General features: G+C 31.8%; 2 protein-coding genes across 6 annotated transcripts in view; one reads left to right on the top strand and one right to left on the bottom strand.

Moving 5' to 3' along the window:
- The window catches only part of LOC140055996 (tRNA endonuclease ANKZF1-like), a 344,549-nt gene that overhangs the window by 144,581 nt on the left and 179,711 nt on the right, over positions 1–20,257 (bottom strand). The window lies entirely within an intron of this gene.
- Positions 1–20,257, top strand: part of LOC140055730 (rho GTPase-activating protein 15-like) — a 39,313-nt gene that overhangs the window by 9,001 nt on the left and 10,055 nt on the right. For all 5 annotated transcript variants that reach the window (XR_011846691.1, XM_072101121.1, XM_072101130.1 and 2 more), the window contains exons 3-7: positions 3,515–3,619; positions 9,100–9,201; positions 10,133–10,222; positions 14,758–14,943; positions 19,143–19,343. Coding sequence is in view for 4 of the 5 variants with exons in the window: in XM_072101121.1 (XP_071957222.1) it covers positions 3,515–3,619; positions 9,100–9,201; positions 10,133–10,222; positions 14,758–14,943; positions 19,143–19,343 (684 nt within the window). In the remaining variant the exon portion in view is untranslated. The remainder of the gene's footprint in view (positions 1–3,514; positions 3,620–9,099; positions 9,202–10,132; positions 10,223–14,757; positions 14,944–19,142; positions 19,344–20,257) is intronic.

Here is a 20,257-nt window from a genome sequence, read left to right as displayed (position 1 = left end):
TACATAATGCTAATCATAATGTAATGTTAGGTAGTGTTAGGTTAGGTGATAACACTATAACATGTGATACTTATGTGACATTGTACAGAATTTGCCTATGATACTGGGAAGATTATGTAGTTTTACAGTACATCAAATTGACCAATTTTATTAGGTAAGAGAGTTTTGGTCTGTGGTCATAAATATTTCAAAAAGTTTTAAAAAAAGGTAAATTTGGTGCATTTAGAATCAAGATCTTTTTATAATGATATTTTTAAATAAATTCAAAAGGAAAGTACTTGTAACCTTCACATGATTTGTACATTGTTTTGTATGCTAATATTATACAGTAACACAATAGATTAGAATATTGTGTTGTGAATGCAGAATCAGCAAATAAAAACCAAATAAAAAAATGGAATTCTAGAGTATACTGTTTAATACTACTGTATTATGATTTTTTAATTGTAATATTTATGTACAGTATCCTGCCAAAAGACAAGTAAATATACTGTAAGCAAAGGAGCATAATTGAAAATAGGAGAAGGCCTACTGTAATTTTTTGTTAGTGTTTATCTTTAAATATGGAGCGAATAAATAATATGGAAATCTTAAAACGCTTAATCTGTTACAAATGTTGAATGACTGATACAATAATTATCACTGTGCAACGTTTAGCTATAACACAAAATGATGCTTATTACTTAATGGCTGCCATTGACCTTGTCTTGACCTGTTGATATCTGAGTGCATATATTGGAAAATAATGATGTTTTCAATCACCAACAATATTTATGTAAATGGTTTTTAGCAGCACCAATTTATCAGAAAAGCGGTCTGTGTATTTAAATTAAATTTGTTATGTTCCCATTTCCATAAACAGCCTAGCCCTTTAGAGATACACCTCATTTGTGCACTGTTATCTAAAACTGTATCAGTTTGTTGAACATTGAAATTGTGGTCTTTAATGAACTTCCTGTATTTTACCATGGAGAATTTCTCTGTGAATCTATGTACCATACAATTAATTGAAATCCATTGCTTTGCATTAGGTCAAGGGTCACCTTCATGGTAGTCTACTTTAAATGGAGACTGTTGGTAAAAGAATAATGTACAGGTTTCTGTACATAGAGGATTTGTCCGTTCTTTAGGCATGTACTGTAGAATGGCTGATCAGCCCCTGGGCATGCCCAAGTGCAACTAGGCCGATCAGAAGCTTAATCAAATTGAACGACATACAGTGATTATTTAATGTATTATGGGTTGTTCAATATTGAATATTGCTACGGACATCCATTATATCATAACGATGATGAGACCTCACCTTAGTTCAGACAGGTCAGAAAGAGTCAAGACAAAACCACATGTTGAATGCCCTTTCCCAGAATTCACTATGACAACATCCTGTTTGTTGAACTTTATGTTTGTAAAGATTAGTGTACAGATTCAATCTATGAAATATAGTAATTACTGACGTTCTGTATTATGTACAGTACTTGAGAACCCTGAATTATCACGACATAGATTCAATGGGGATATTTTTCATTGCATTTTTAATTCATACAGTCAATGAAACATGCCGGTTTTCTTTATCTATTGTTAAGTACTATCTTTTTGAATATTTTATATAGTATATATTTTGATTATGTCAGTGAAATAAACTGGCATTTTTGGAAATCTGCTGATTACTAACTTTTTGAACATTTTTATGCTAAACAATAAGATTTATTTGACCGATTCTTCCCTATATAGACTTTGCATTTTTTAGAAATACAGTTATCAGTACCTTTGTAATCTTTTCTATTGTGTAATTTCCTTATTTGGAACGCTTTACAGTATGGTGGTGTCCCTTTTTTAGTGCCTGTACTGTATAACTCATTTTTAGACTAGTGACAATACAGTAATAAAACCTTTTAAATAATGTTACAATGGTTGTTATATTGTCATCTATATAATATAAAGCTATTACTAAAGTGATGGAGAGACAGTGCTACAGAGAGCATTGGTAGTGGTACACTTGTTTGCTCAAACATACAGTAGGAACACTATACTGTACTGTTTAATATGCCATTTAGCAGCAGTTTTAGTAAGATACAGGAGGAGTTGGATGTAAGTTTGTAATTTATTATTAGAATAAGGTGAATATATTTGTAGACTACAGTATAAACACCTTTGTCAGGCTTAAACTTTTTAGTAACAGGCTAGTGTGCGTTACAAATGGGAAACACGAACTGCCCTGAATTTATGGATCATTACTGTAGAACAAGTTTACTTTCCAAACCAAATCAATTACAATGTAAATTTCGATGACCTACAGGTCCATATTCTTAAATATTTTCTTACCTCAGCCGCAACCATGGTGGGGCTGAGTTAGAAGACTGTTTTATTACATTGGTGCAGTTGGGCCTGTGAACCAGACTTTGGGACACGGAATAAAAAGTTTTCAGAACGCTGATATAGACAGAGACTTAAGCTCGTAAGAAAATGTTGCCTAAAAGTCCTTTTTTTTCTATCCATCCTTTAAACTTATTAACATCCACGCTCCTTCTCCAGACATGGTACATCAATTTATACATGTTGATACCAAGCCTACATAACTAAGAGAGATTCAAGGGTTTGATTAAACTCCTCTTTTATTTGAAGTGTTGAGATCAGTATCAATTATGATAAATAGGCCTAGCGTACAGTAGTCCATCTTTTGTAGAAAACGAACCGCTGTAAAAATCCTGGCTGCCGGCTTTGACAATGCATTTAAACACCATCCAAGCAAAAGCTCTATCAAATTAAAGTCATATTCAACTAAATATTGATTTTTTTAAATTTCCAAAAGTATTGTTAATACTTTCTTTTCATGTTGATAGCAAGCCTACATAGCTAGGAAAGCATTTAAGCACCAACCAAATCGCTAAATTAAAGTCATATTCAGATAAATATTGATTTTGATACTTCCAATAGGATTTCTTCACCACTGATCTCACTGTTGTCATACTCATTGATTGGTGACATATGTTGGGATGGAGTGATTAATAAGTCGATCAATTAATTCTGATTAAATCACCAACTGCTTTCTAATTTAACTAGAGATACTCAAATTAATATGCAATTGAGATAGTTTAGCAGACCTTGTATACATTGTTATTGTTGCTACAGACTGTTACAAGGAAATATTTGATTTAATATTTAAATTTTAAGTTACATCTATTTGCTTGTCTCCAGAAATGGGACACATTTCAAATTACTGAGATTATAAATGGTGTTAAAAAAAATAAAGCTCAAAAATATTCTACACTCGCTCCATATTACAGTAAACCAAACACAATTTCTTGATTGATTTTATTTATCTGGTTGTGCTAAAATGCAAAATAACGGTTATTTTTTTCGAAGTAAAATATGGATGTATTATTTGATTAAACTTATTATAAAATATGTGGTCTTACAGTAGTCCATAAAGTTCTTAAAGAAAACACAAATGGAGAAAATGCTGTACAGTAAATGCTAAAATAAAATACATTGGTTTTTTTTTTCTTTTTTTTAGCGCTTTGCTCCAAAGTTTCCAGCTGACTCTTTAAACACAAACTCGCTGTCAACCTTTCATCCGGGTCCGGCCAGATCACCTGATGAACACTCAGTTCCGCCAGTGGTATGTGTTTTCCAAAATACTGTAGTATTTATTTTTCATTTTGTCTGCCTTCACTAAAATTCTAATTCTTTTCAGCGTTTTAGTTTATATAGAAAACTGGTGAGATCATACAAGAGGAACTACATAACCTGTTTATCTATAGTATATATTGGTTTATAACCTGTTGATATGAATACCTGGTTTAAATAACCTGTTTATGTTAATACTGTTTTAAATAACCTGCTTATCAGAATGTGCTAGTTTAAATAAACCTGTTTATGTGAATACTGGTTCAGACATACAGATTTAATACCTCTGGTTTACATAACCTGTTTATGTCACATGAATACCAGTTTAAATAACCTGTTTATGTTAATACTAGTTTAAGTAACCTGTTTATGTGAATACTGGTTAATAGCTGTTTATGTGAACACTGGTTAAATTCTTCTTCAAAATGTACTGGTTTCTGATTCAATTTTTGTTTAGATCTACAATTTTTTTATTATGTAACTTGAACGTATAATTGTTGGAATATGGAAAAGGCAATATTTGTAGTAGTTACCAAATACATTAATTTCAAAATGTAACATGTTGAGTTTGTGTTGTTGGTTCCATTGTTGGTTTGTCATCCATCATATTGCTCATCTATGTTGTTTTAATATCTATTTTTAGTCAGATGTTTGCGCTACTCTGACGTAAATTGTACTTTATACTAAATTACGCTGAGAATACTTGCAAAAAAATCTATTTTTATTCTACTTTTGCCTTAAAGCACAGATCCACTACTACTCTTTCTGTTCTTGTAGCCATCACATTAAGTCACATGACCATCATTGACGAATCACATTTGTTGACTCAATATCCAAGTTTATACCATGAAATACTGTTTTATTTTAATTTTAACTAAAGTGATCCCAATTCCCTCTTGGGCTACAATGGACCCCGCCTCGCGTACATTTTAGTGCAACACTTCACATACAATTCACACAATACAATTTAGTCAATCAAGGCAATATTTAAATTTTCCTGTGTACATTTTAATTAAATAATCCTTCAATCAAATTAATAGAGTTACTGTGACATCCACTTAATCAGTTTTGGTGATATTTTATTACTAAAGCTATCAATTTTATGTAAATAGGTTATTAATTTGAAGTATGATTTTTGGGAAGTATTTTAATTTATTGTTTTATTATGATTTCCAATTGCCAAATAATTATTTGAAGTTTTTAAGTTAACCCAGAACATGAAAGTGCAATGAATACATTAATTATGAATACAATGGTAATAATTTTTGGATTATTAAACATTTCCTTCCTTATTTATTTCATATAAATTGTTATAATAACATTATTTCTATCACTTTCGCTTCATAGTATCAATCATTCATTCATAATTTAATTCAGGTTTTTTTTATTATTAATACTGTATATTCTACTTGCATAATTTATCATTAATTTGCATATTCACATCATTTTTACATACTGATACAGGTGAGCTGGCATATTTTCGCATGGTAATTGATTACGTAGAATGCTATCATTTAATCTTCAGGCTAGAATCAATCGACATGCTGCATCACGACGACCTCAGCGAGGTCGCGAGTACTACGGCAATGGTAGACGAGCATACAGCTTCAGGCAAAGATATTTAGAGGTAGAAAGATCAATACGCATGTGGTCTCTGACAGTTTGAATAAATTATGCAAATGAATCAATACTGTAACATTGTTTACTAACATCTTTGCCAGTGTTTGATTTCAGTATTTATGCAACTTCTACTATTGCATAAATTATTTAGTTTACTCGTGTGTTTTTTTTAACACTTTGAAAACTATTGGAATGAATTTGAATGATTGCGTCGTTGCATGATCGATGTTGTGATGATGCTAACATTTTTGCATGGAATATTGTAAACATTGATTATGTTAATTCCTCCATTTTGTGTTCAATCTAGTAGATATACTAGTAGAATTTATATTTTTATCAGTCAATAGTATAAGTATTATATCACACATACTGTATGTGTATCTTTGTCATTTGATTTCCTATCACACGCTGTGCATTATTTTATACTATGTGAAAAAAGCTAGCTGATCCTAATTTTTTTTCATGGGTCAGTTAGGCTTTACAGCAACATAAACTTCTTTTAGCCTTACTGTAATACCTCACAAAATTCATTACTAAGAAGTCCATTGTAATAATATGGTAGTTTTGGGTTTGACCATAATAGATATTATTTGACCATCAACAATACAGTAAAGTACAATGCCCTTTGTAATCTACTGCAAGAGTCCATCATTGTGCTGTATTTTTATACTGTAGGAGGAAAAGGGGTGGCTGTATTAAGGGCTCAACAATTAACAATACTTGATTTTCAGTACTGTATCTCCACATATGGCATTTGTCCAGTCTCACTAATATCGTAGGCAAATCCTATTACAGTATGTCACATGGATCACATATGTTGCCTGTATTATGTTATTGTTATGCTTATGGCATATGATACAGGCATCACATACACATCTGACTCTATATTACAAAGTTTGCCTATGATCCTGGAAAAATTATTGAGAAAATACAGAGAATTTGCTAGTATTACAGTATAAACACATTAACTAAAATGTTATGGTCGGCTGTTTTGTCAACCAGAATTAATTAAATTTAAAAATGTTGGATTTTCAGATGGTACAGATAGAAAGTAGATTTAATATTGAGATAGTTTATCTCTGAGCCATGGTTATTAGATTTTAATAACTGTACTGTATGTTGAAAATCAAGCATCTTTTACTGATTAACCAGTAGAAAGAATATCACTATGTGTTATTATTAAACTTCCCTGGATATTACGTTGACCAATGAAATAGTCTTATTAGGATTGAGACCGTCCTTGCACAAATGGCGTTATTACTTATTGAAATTAAACCAGACTGAAAACGCCATAGTCCTTTCAAGACATAGGATACTGTATTGTGGAGAGTTGTTTATATTATAGACATTAAGGAAATTGTATAGATACAATAATACATTATTGTAATGAAAATTTATATTTTATTGTTGTGTATAGCTTATGTTTATTTTATAGAGTAGTTTCAATAATACTGATATCTGAATATTATATAACTATCCATAGAGACAAAAAATAAAAGTATCATGCTTAACATTTAACTATTACTGTACTTAATAAAAGGCTTAGATGATTATTGTAATTGGGTATTGATTATTATTAATTGATTATTATTAATTGATTATTTGCATTTTCTAATGCATGTTTTATTTCATTTAAGTTTTATTTTTTAATTTAGTACATTTTTCAGAAATAAATAAACATCTATTTTTGGAATGTAGAAAATTGGTACAATCCAAAAATGTATTCATTTGATACTGTAATGTCCCTTTATGGGGGCGTGTCACCTGAATTAGGCAGAGTCTGGGTCACTTTATGGGGGCGTGTCACCTAAATTAGAGGGAGTCTGGGTCACTTTGCAATAAATTCTAAAAATTATAGTATTATTATTATCCCGACTTTATAGCCTTGAATTAATATCCAACCCACGCTATAAATTCAATTAACCATTCCAATAATATGCCTACTATAAAAAACCAAAACAAACTATTGTTTTATATTCTTACTGTTTTTTTTTTTTTATCAATCATCATCTACCAATAATTGATTGCTTGATCAGTAAACTAAAGCCCTGTCTACAAACTAGTCTGACAAAAAAAAAGTGTGCCCAAATATGGTATTGATATGATATCATCATGTCCATATATTATTTTTTGTCACATAAAGTTTGATAGTGTAGACAGAGCTTAATAATTATTCCCCCGGGCTTCTATTATTTGATCAACTGTTAATTTCAAGTATTGCTATTTAAATATATACTGTAGACCATATTTTAATATCTACTTTGGAAGATTGATTAAACAATGCAACACACAAAGATCCATAATAGTTGATACTGATACTAAATAAATGTTTCAACCACTTTAGATAATAATATAATTTGCATTATATTTTTCATAAAAGTAAATTTTGTGATTGCCCATCCAACCGCCTCTCTCATTCCTTCTCAAATCTTTCAACCTGGCATCTCTTCAATTTAGTTTTAAATTGGCTAAACTACTTGAAATAAACTTGTAAGCTACTCATCAGTACATAGGTCAAATGCTTAATAGCTGTTTAAGTTGAGTTGAGTACTTATCAGAGATTTAAATGCAATCACAAATCAGACGTTAATATAATCATACCACAAGCCAGTATGATTTGTTGATTGAAGACTCTATTCCATTGACTGTTTCTGTCTAGTTGCGCTGTCTATATTAACAGCTATCAATTTGTATTAGCTTCAAGTGCAGTATGTATTTATATCATCGGTCGGTTTAGAATTTCTTCTGTCTATAAATTTATAAGTAAGAGTATCTCTTCGGAGATCCTGCTTCATGAAATAGTATACTGAAGTATGAGGGCGTATTGATTTAATGTTGCGTATGCGTACAATTGTTAACTAGTGCTGTTCCGCTGTACCACGCCATTACACGATCACTATCCATTGGGTTTGAACAATACCGTGAAAGCCTCAGTGGTCTAAGAGTTAGGAATCTGCATGTGAAGCAGAAGGTTTCGTGTTTGAATCTCGGGTTGGGTGGCTTTTTCTCATTTATTTCGTTTCTAAACTAATTAATTTTCAGTATATTGCTGATGTTATTTCTATGATTAACTTCTTTTTTCTTCTTTTAGAATGATAGCCTACATTTTTATTTTACTAATATTGATACCAGATTCATGTTTTTGCCTGATGAATTAATGAGCATTTTATCAAGTTTCTAATTCATTAAAAATTCCTACTAATAGTAAAGTCTGTTTTTAGCACCCTTTGTATGGTGATTCAAGTTGTTTATGCATAATATATTTATGTTTATAAATGCCATTGATTTTATATATAAACTGATACGTACTTTACTGTATATACAGGTATTTTTATATTATTTGTTTTGTGATTTCACAGGTGGTAAATATTAATAGTTTGTTATCTGTGAATAAATATCTATGCAAAGAGCATCTTTGGTATCCGTGTAGGCATATTTGACTGGTCGATTATTATGTTGCAAAACATACTCATACTACTCATATAGAAACAGTGAGGAATCCAAAGATAGGCCAGTCAAATAAGCCTATGTAATGGCAGGAAGTGTTTATTTTCAAAATATAGAGGGGGTGTGCGTCAGGCTAGTCAATCAAATTGTTTAGAACAACGAATTGTCTATTTCGTGCCTAGCTTACCAGGATAAACCGACATAGGACCTTTTGCCTTCGAGGAGAGAATATAACTCGAAAAGTAATAAATAATACAGTACACCCCTCCAAAGACAGTATCATCGATGAGCCAAGCACTCGGAATAGAGTTTGAAATATAGAGTGGGTATTTATCATGCTTCAATCAGGGAGTTGTAACTCCCTGCTTCAATCAACTTGTTTATAATACATTTTTTATTTTATAGAGCAATACATTGCTGAATGACAAATTGCTTCCCCTTGGATGGCAAAAAGTAAAAGACGATTTAGGTGTATGGTACTACACTCATGAAAATACAACAGAACGGGTTAGTACATTTTGTTTACAAATCTAAATTGAATTTGTGTGATTTCTGAAAACTTCCAATGTTGTCTATACAAATATCTAAGCAACTGTATCTAATCTAGTAGCAAGCCTTTGTCTTTGCTACAACACCTTTGTCCTAAGCCACATCACCTCTGTCCTAAATCTCTTGCCCAAACTTACTTATACTTATGTCCTAAAGCCGGCAAAGTTAAAGACACTCGTATTCCTTTTTAAAATTTTTTATTAAACTTTGTTTAATGAGGGTGACTCCTTAAAACAGCCGGGGCTGACATGCATGAGGCCCTCAACACTTGAAAAACGGGAACGATGACAAATACAAAAAGACGAGAAAACGGAAAACAAAAGGAGTGACCAACAAAAATATAAATATATATATATATATATATGAATGATGAAGGGCTAGTGTTGCCCGAAAGCTCTGCTAACTTTTCTGGCTGTTTACTTTATCGTTTTGATTTAGCTTTTCGCTTTTTTTTTGTATCTCCATTGAGATCCAGCCACTGATACCCACAGCATTGTCATTTTTTTCAGTAATTTGCCTTTGGATTTATATAAAAAACAAAGATATGTATATGAAAAAAAAGTGTATATGGCCCCTCAGGGACAGTGCCTAGTCTTAACATATTTAGGGGTGAGATATTCTTTTAGTCAAAATTTAAAAATATTAAATGAAGATGAGTTACGAATTTTGATGGGCAGTGCATTGAGCAGAGAAACAGGAATAATGAAGTATCCTTCTAATTATAATTAAATAACTAATTGTCGTCTTGTAAGTTTTATTTTTATGTTTTGGATGCACAATTTGACATGTGTGCCACTGTTATAAAGTTGTCATTATTCCAATAAAGATTATTATTATTTTTTACTGAAATGTATTTTGTAACACAGAGAATTGTTTTGTTATCTTTTAGTGGCGAATGAGCAAAGATGATACAGGCAAAGCATACTTCTACAGTGAGAATAGAGACACATCTCAATGGGAACTACCAGATCTATCAAATGTAAATATTTTAATAAAAGTATTCATTTCTATAGAAATACTTTTATTTATATACTTTATTTTTAATAGTTTGCATTATTTACTCTGATAAAAAAAAAAAACGTTATCATATAATGGCATGTGTAACGTATGCTGCAAATACGATAACAATTATTAAAACTTATTGCAAGTAAGTACTAAAATATTTTCTTTTTTTTGTTCTCCTTAATGATATATTGTCCCCCTGAAAAACAATTTAACATTTTTTTTGTTGAATATGCCATTTTAATGTCATAATAAAAAAAAAATTATTTACATAAAAAAAATGTAATTTATAGCAAAAAATGCTGAAAATCAAATATTAAATAATATATAATAAAATATAATAACAGATTTAAAACTTATTTTTTCAGGCGAGAATACATTTTCCATTTTTAAAAAAACATTTATGTATTATTATTTTTTATTTGTTTAATTATTTGACTTTTGTTCTCTGTATATTTTTGTATAAATATTGTACAAATATTACAGAGTTTATGGAAGTCAAATTCCTTGAAATTTTGTTTTGGAAATTGAATTTGTGTCATATGGGCAGTGGCTTATTCAGGATTTTAAAATAGGGACTAAATTAGGGACTACAATTGTAAAAATAAAGTTTTGAACTAGCACATGGTTTTTGCCTAACTCTTACCACATACAGTACACCACCATAGGAATTCCGCTTATCTTTATAATGATATATCAAACTTGCCAGTTTTCACTGACGTCATTGCGGTTCATCATTTCCCTCTATTGTACTGTACGGTTTCTGGAGTGGGAAAAGTTGAAGAGGAACTGTTGTTATAATAAACTGATTTGTTACACCTGACCTACAAACTGGTGTATTGTTAGTAGGTTGTAAAACAATATTAAATATTTCTAGAGTATACCATAAACCCTTGAAAAAAAGTCCTCATCGTTGGTCTGCAAAAGCAATCTCGAAAAGAAGCACATCTCAAAAAGAAGCCTCCTCCTTTGGTCTGCAAAAGTATTCTCGAAAAGAAGCCTATCTCAAAATCGAGCCCACTGTGCTTCTTTTCACTATTTGAATACAAAGAACAAGGTGACACAGCCCCCCTCTTTAGTTTGCAAAAGCAGATCATCTTGAAAAGAAGCCCATCTTGAAAAGAAGCCCATTTTGAATAGAATCCCATCTTAAAAAGAAACCCATCTTAAAAAAAACCCATCTTAAAAAGAAACCCATCTTAAAAAGAAACCCAACCAAGAGACAATTGTAGACTATCAATATCAGAATTCCCAAAACCCTGGCATATACAGTAGGCCTAATTATAAATGTTTATTAATTTTCCCGCACAGTACAGTATGCCCATATTAGGAAAGATGGTTTCCTTGATTAACTAATCCGTCTATCTCAGGTGTTTCCCATTCTAAAGACCATCCAGGAAGAAGGAAGTGATCAGCTATATTTACACTCATTGGAACACCTTATTGTTGATGTCGATTTTATTAAGCTATTATCAGTCGGATTCTGACTTATAAAGGAACATCTGTGTTATATTATTATATAGTTGCTTTATGATTGAAGGAACTTATTATTGTTTAGGAAGTTAAATTCAAATATCTTTTATATACCAACAACGTTATTCATCAGTTGCAGACGTTTGTGCAATTTTCAGAGCAGGATTTTTTTTTGGTATGCCATTGTCTGTTGTATTCAATACCTAATTTGAACTTCGTTTCTCAATTAAGTTTTCAAAATAGGAATATCTAGTGATTGTTTACTTAATGTAATTAATTTTTTTTCCTTATATATTTTATTCTTATTTATGTGTTTAAGCAATATATTGTTTTTATCTCATTTGGTTCTAATTTAATTCTTCTAAATAAGGATATACAGTAGTTAAAATACTTACTTTTTCAGTTTTTTATTTAAATTTTGGCCTTATAAAATACAAACAAACCAATTAAATTCATATTTGTTGCTTTTAAATATGCGATACAGTGTTTTTATCGCATTTATCTTTTATTTCTTTTAAATAAGAATATATGATGATTTGTACATTTAAAAAATATTTTAATATATAAACAAAACCATTACAAAAATGAACTATGTGTGTATAAATATGCAATATAATTTTTTATCTTATTTCGAGTTATTAATCTTGGATAAAAGATTAATAAAATTGATTAGGCCTGACGATGTTTTTTTTAGATGAAAAGTGTTAGAAGCCATACTAAACTGTCATGGTTGACATAAAGTGCCTCATCTTTTATCTGATTTTGATGAATTTGAATATAAAATAATGTAAATTTATTTCTTATTGATTCACACAGGTCATTCATCATATAAAACCCTGTTTACATTATCAAACTAGTTTGACAAAAAAAATGTGATATGCCCAAATATGGTAGTAATATGCTTAAATAAGTTAGTGATATGACATCATCGTGTCCATATATGGGCACATCACATTTTTGTCACATTTTTTCGACTGAAAATAGCAACTAAGGAGAGAGATATTTTACAATTGACGTCACATTATAAATATCGGGTTTTTTTTACAAATCGTATACCCACCGGTTAAACTTATACCTTTGTATGAAAATCACGTCCTAAAAATGATTAAGAAAAAAAAACCCTATTCGATAAAAATTAATTGCATGTCTATTTTGTTTGTAGTTGAAAGTAGAAACAAAACACAAAATAGATTTTAGATTTTATTAGATTATCAGTAGAAAGTGAAATAAATGCAAATTAAATATAGAGTTAGCATCAAAACATTCAGTAAAAAGCGGTTAATGTTTGTAATAGCTTGTATAACTCCAAACAGCAGGGGTACTCAACAGATGAGCCATATTTGACTCTCAAACATATTTCATATATTTTTACTTAAAGCCCATAGGATTCAGGGCTTTTGGACACCAATATTCAGAGGACATACCTATTGTTGAAAACTTTTCTGTGAAACAAGGGGTAATATATACAGTAGGTTTTAACACTACAGCCAACACATTCTTAAGAACACTTTGTAGGATGTTGAAGGTGTTCCCCTTTAAGTCGAGCTCTACTGTATTTTAAATTACAATCTGATTTACGTTAGAAAACTGTTGAGAAACCCCTACCGTATAATATATACGATGGGGTAAATATAAACTTGTTAGTTGATGCATTGCACTAACACAATACAGTAGAATCCCTTAATAGGGTTGTCATTTGATAGAGAAGTGTCCTCTCAATAGGGATTGGCAGAAGTGTTAAAACATATAATGCCCCATGTTCATCTTTGGTGTCCCCTTAATGGTGTCCCCTTAATGGTGTCCCCTTAATGGTGTCCCCTTTATGGTGTACCCTTTATGGTGTACCCTTAATGGTGTCCCCTTAATGGTGTCCCCTTAATGGTGTCCCCTTAATGGTGTCCCCTTAATTGTGTACCCTTAATTGTGTACCCTTAATGGTGTCCCCTTAATGGTGTCCCCTTAATGGTGTACCCTTAATGGTGTACCCTTAATGGTGTCCCCTTAATGGTGTACCCTTAATGGTGTACCCTTAATGGTGTACCCTTAATGGTGTACCCTTAATGGTGTACCCTTAATGGTGTACCCTTAATGGTGTACCCTTAATGGTGTCCCCTTAATGGTGTACCCTTAATGGTGTCCCCTTAATGGTGTCCCCTTAATGGTGTCCCCTTAATGGTGTCCCCTTAATGGTGTCCCCTTAATGGTGTCCCCTTAATGGTGTACCCTTAATGGTGTACCCTTAATGGTGTCCCCTTAATGGTGTCCCCTTAATGGTGTACCCTTAATGGTGTACCCTTAATGGTGTCCCCTTAATGGTGTACCCTTAATGGTGTACCCTTAATGGTGTACCCTTAATGGTGTACCCTTAATGGTGTACCCTTAATGGTGTCCCCTTAATGGTGTCCCCTTAATGGTGTACCCTTAATGGTGTACCCTTAATGGTGTACCCTTAATGGTGTACCCTTAATGGTGTACCCTTAATGGTGTACCCTTAATGGTGTACCCTTAATGGTGTCCCCTTAATGGTGTCCCCTTAATGGTGTACCCTTAATGGTGTACCCTTAATGGTGTACCCTTAATGGTGTCCCCAAATAAGAGGTTCTACTGTATTTATTTGCAAATATTTTCTTCTAAATCAAAAATTGTTTAAGAATCAAATAAAGTGCTGTAGTTCTTTTAGTCCTGCTTTTGGCTTTACAATTAGCTTTAATGAAGTATTTGACTGCAACTCTTATTAGTATGTGATGCTTATTTGCTGGATGTTCTTCATCAACTGAGGCAATCAATGGTGGCACCTATGTTCGATTGAGGTGCTTTTCTCCTGTCTATTTGATCATGTATGATAGTACAGTAGAATTTCAATTAAAGGAACACCTTCAGACCTAACAAAGTGCCATGTGCCATTTCATAGAAAATTGTCCATTTGATAGTGGGTTCTGGTGAATAAGTGTGTCCCAAAGGAGGATTCTAATGTAATAATATTGTCCTAAATTATTCTATAGTTCGTAAATCGCCACTTTTCCTCAAATTTTTTTCAAGTTATCATCAAGACGGTTATCCGAAAACCTGGACGATTTCGGACAAAGGCGTAGTCGCAAGCGATCTGAGCGTGTGGCCAAAACACAGTCTGTGTATGTCGAACGAAATTCGAGACGAAGTCGAACTCTGCCCAGTGGAATACCAGAGAATGACTTTGCTAATATTTCAACTCCTTATGCAGTTAAAGTAAGAAAATGAATATTTACGTGGTGATCTTGTAATCTGTGGAACTTGTTGTCTTTACTCTTTGTATTTTATAACTGTCTGCATGCTCTGCTTTCTTAACCACCATCCTATTTCATGTTTTAAAATATTTGCTTAGTGTTTTTTTTTACTTTAATGTTTTCTTTAAACTCATGTTTTACTTTTATTTCTAAATTTCAAAGTAGTTTCATTTCCATTTTTGAATACTAATTATGGTAAATACCGGTACTGGTACAGTAGATCATTCACCTGATTCTGTTTACTGTATCTACATGACTAGTATCACTGGAAAAGTCTGTAATACGGTGTCAGGTATGTCACATGTGCTGCTGTAGGTTAAGCTTATGGCCTATGATAAAGGTATCGCATGTGATCAATGTATAACACTGTATTACAGAATTTTCTATGGCACTAGACAAATTATAGATATTGTACCAAGAATCGGCTGAACATAAGATTCATTTCATCTTTTATTTTGGAAAAAATAATAGAGTACAAAATTCTCCATATTGGTTTCTCTTCATTTCTGTAGCAGTTTTTCTTCCTGTTGGTTTTTTTTTTGCATAATAATTTGTTTATCTTTTTATTATATGGCTAAATAATGTAGTGATCATCTTCATTAAATATACTAATACTAGTCTATAAATATAATGCTTATTTTTTTGTTCAGTAACTAATATTTATACATACCTCAGGACCTAATAACAATGTGTCAACCTAAATAGAGGTTTCCACATTTCCCCTCATTTCATCGGAAATAGGTGTGTAACAATAGACGGTTCTACTGTATACTAAATGCTTATTTAACATTGATTTATTCAAATAATTATATGTAAGAGCATTAAAGAGTATTAACAAAAAATGTTTTTATTTTATTTATAAAAAATAGTAAAAATGTAGATTAGTATTTTTTGCTGTGCAATGTTCGTTGCGTTTGTTGTTTTTGCCCTATTTTTCGGATGAGACGTTAAAGTACAGAAGGATTGTTTCCAAATCATTTAAATTATACATTTTTTCCTCAATGTCAAGTGAAATATAGAGGGAGCTATTACAATTACAACCAAAGTCTTGTTCACATTTACCTGTGTAAAGGTGATTACAGTAGTATAATAGTTTACAAAGGAAAATGACTGAAAATTTGGCTCCAATCACAATGCCTAGAGTATTGTGCATCTGTTATTTTAGTAATTTCCCATAATTTGACTGAAAAAAAAAAGGGTTTTGCAGTCGTCTTTAAGTTTTAACTGGTCGACAGCATAAGGTCACTGCATGCCGTCTCACACAATCCTCACCCTACCATCCTATTTTGTCTTTTTTTTTTCTCTTTAGTGGGGGTCACCCGCATTTATTCATTCCTTTTACAAATTTTATATTTTTATTTTTATTTTTTTCAAACGTACATTTTATGTTTATTGCAAGTTATAGTAAAAGTACGACTATTTATCATTTAAATTTACTTTATATTAAGAAATGTATTAAAAATTAGCTGTTTCTTTTATTATGTTTTAAATCAGTACTCACAATTTGTATGTTTCTTTTTTCTTTTGACCTTATTTTACATCCATTACAAATATATACACCCATACACACCATCCTATTTTGTCAACTAAATATTGGGCATGTATGGTAGTGTGATCTCCAACAAAACGCCATACTATCAGACATAACTATGAAATAAACAAATTGATTCCAAAAGCAAATAATTTTATATAATTTATTTAATAGTGTAAACGAAAGCAATATCACATAAGTAATGTCTAAATCTGTTTGCAATAGTGTGCTTTCGAGTTATCATAATCAGAAACCAAAAGTTTGTTTTTGTTGCTACATATTAATGAAACTGCAGATATGTTTTCTGGACTTTAGTAATATATTATCAACCTGTTTCCTGGTACAGTTTAATAGTATTCAGGATGTGAATTATATGTATTACTGTAATAACTGTACAGTAATAATGGAGATGAACGGAGCTAGGGATGACTCCAGTGTAGGCTCTAGAGGTGTCATAAATATAGCTAAATTAGAGGAGGATGATGAGGAGGACGAAGAGGATGATTTTAGTGAACAAGAGGAATTTAGGCAACGTTTTTTAAGCGTAATTGATGATAACTTAGGTTCTATAGGTGAAACAATTGATGACTTATTGGTATGTATTGTTGTACATTTCTATCATTTCTAGTTTTGTCAAAATCCTCCAATGCATTGCATTATGTGTCAAGTTTTCAGATTTAACAGCAAAAAAAATTTGTTTTCAACAACTGCAACAGAAGAAAGCTTCCCTCTCATTATTTAGCGCCAGTTTTAAATATACTACTGTAAACAGATAAGATATGTGAAATTTTAATAAAAATAAGTTTATATGTAAATAGCATAAAAATTACCTACTTTATTAGCCATATTGTTTGATACAATTTGTAAGTTATTGTTCATAAAACTTCTGTTTTTTAACTAAGTTTAAGGAAAATATTTAATTATTTATCGTTAAAAACATTATTAATTATAATTGTATGTGCGTATACTGTATAGTTTTGTCATCTCAATTCTATCTTGTAATGCTTTGCTGGTACCATTTTTGTCTGTGTATGATTTGGATTATTTTTTTACGTACTGTTGTTTCTTTGTCTGTTTGCCTGTCTGTCCATCAGTCTGTTGTTGTTTCTTAATAGCATAGTTTGATTCTGAAATGAATATACTGAAATGTGAAGTCTAGTTTTAGTTTGTTTCATTTTATTATTTTAAAGTAACTTACAGAGATAGTCTAGGAGTAAAGGTAGTTGCCTTGTTATGAATACGGTCCAAAATGACTAGTGAGCTGTCAGTTTGTGTGTTCGGGTCAGTCACAATTTATTTCACACGTTTTAGCGATAAAAACTTTTCATGTTATTTTATACTCATACTGATTTGGATATAACACTTCAAATTATAATCTGTCTGTCTGATTTGGATGGATGGATGGATGTCCCACGGTAGGCTTAATAGGGAGCTTTTGATTTGCGACGACCAAGGACCAATGACCAGCCTAGGTCAGGTCAATTGATGTGTCAAGAAACTATCCTAACCTGTTGACTGGAGAGCAAGGACGCACGTCCCAATATTCCCGCATGTGCACAATGAACTTAACATACGTTGATCGTCGGTCGTCACAATACATGTGTGATTTTTACAGTAAAATGCTATTTGTTTTTTAAATTTCTATATACTACATTATTGTCATCTAACAATCATTAATGTATTTTTCAACCTAATGTTTTTCATGAATAAATGTTAATAATAATTATTAAAATGTAATCAATATTGCTTGTTACTAATTCAATTATGACTTTGTATCAAAAGCCTGTAACCAATATGTGTGTAGAAGGGTTCATTTGTTTCCATAAAAACATGAAAAAATTGCCACAAGCATGGCAACATGTTTACCATAAGAAAAATAGGAGGTTCTTTCTGATCGTGAATCCTCCCTCCTGACTATGGGCTTATCAATTAATAATTAATAATAGTAAACTGTCATTTTACAGTTTTATTACATAATCTATTCATAGTTTAGTATTCAATATGCTTAATCTATAATATTATCTTACACAATGACTAAGAACAATTCTTTGTAACCCTAATTATTTTAAAATTACTTCCTCCTTGAAGTAAATATTGTTCTTCAATTTGCTTGCCTCACATTATTTAAATATTTGTTTAGCATTTTCTATTCCATTTTGCACTGTAGTATTTTACTGACAGGCCTAGCATGCCCAGCAGAATTTAAACCTGTAAATTAATAAAGTTTACAAATGTTAGAATAAATCTAAACCGGTAAATTGTTTGAACAGAAATTGAAAATGGTTTGAATTAAACAAAACCTTAAATTGTAATTCAATGTAAAATTGATTACTGTATATGACCGAGCACTAGAGTCCCAAAGAGGTCTGAAACGGACGGGATACTTGTATTGTATTAAGGACTGGAATTGCCAAAGTTTTGTGTCTGAATATAACCTTAAATAGTCACATAATATTTGTATGCCATTTTGTAAACATAGTATAGTCCACTCAGCTGTAAATGAATGCCTATAGAGAATAAGCTAGTTAGCAATGAAATGGACAGCTCATTTCCCTACGTTTACAAGGAACATGGGAGCCAATGTTACATTTACATTGACACAATTACAATATTATGTTTGTATTCGACAGCTTCCTCAGAGTGTCTCCGCATATAATATTGATCGTCGGGTGGAAGAGGACTCGCCGCCGACACTTGTGGAAAAGTCTGGTTACATGTTTTGTTTGAGGATGAAGGATTTTAACCGAAAAAGTAAAAACAAAGTGTCGAAGGTGTACGTGGTACTTACGCACTCTTCAATTGTTATTTACAAAGATCAACAAATGTATGAGGTAACGGCCGGTTTGATTTATAAACTTTTATATTCATGGCTTGATTAACTATAAATTTTATTGTCTGAAATGCAAATTGTAAATTATCTTAAACTTGAAAATGTTGCTCTGCCTTTACCTAAGACTGAATATGAAAAACGTAGCCTTGCATATAAAGGTACACTTGAATGGGACAATCTTGCTGTTGACATTCACTCGTCTACGCCCCTTAATCGTTTAAACAACTGCTAGCGACACATGCAGACCTGTGGCCATATTCACCAATCACAATTAAGTGAAAAATTTCATTTAAATAATAAGTATTTCACTAAACTCAATAAATAGAGTTTCCTTTAAATAGAAATTGTAATCACTTAGATAGGATATGGTGTTCCCTTCCTGTGAATGGTGAATACGGCCACTGGCTAGCTTATTATTTATTTATTTTTTATTTTATGTCTTTAGGCAATGTGGCCAAGGATTACCAATAGTGAATTAATCACTGTCCTATCAGATAGGTGGTAATCCCCCTGATACAGGGGCTATTGTGTGAACCAGTTCACCGGGGTAACCCCCTACTCTTTTTCGAATAATGGACTGGGTTCTTTAAAATACACACATGTTATAACTGTGTACACTGGACCTACGGTTTATAGTCCTTATCCGAGAAGACTTGTTCCACCACCAGAACTAGGAGCGAGTCGGCCTCGAACCCTTGCCGATGTTGTTGTTGGCTCTTTAGGTACGGTAAACGGCGCCCCTGCCTTAACCGCTCGGCCATATGACTCACTCGGCCAATTGCCTTCTAGTACATTGTCACACATGCACCCACTTAAAAAAACTGGCATAAAAACAGTTTATGCATTGACTATGTCTTCTGAGATATAAAATTACTGGTGCTGAAAAAATACAACTAACGTAAACTCTACTGACTG

This window comes from Antedon mediterranea, chromosome 1 (assembly GCF_964355755.1).
Source record: "Antedon mediterranea chromosome 1, ecAntMedi1.1, whole genome shotgun sequence".
Lineage (NCBI taxonomy): Eukaryota > Metazoa > Echinodermata > Crinoidea > Comatulida > Antedonidae > Antedon > Antedon mediterranea.
The sequence above is the reverse complement of the archived record's forward strand: the minus strand, read 5'-3'. Positions and strand labels throughout refer to the sequence as shown.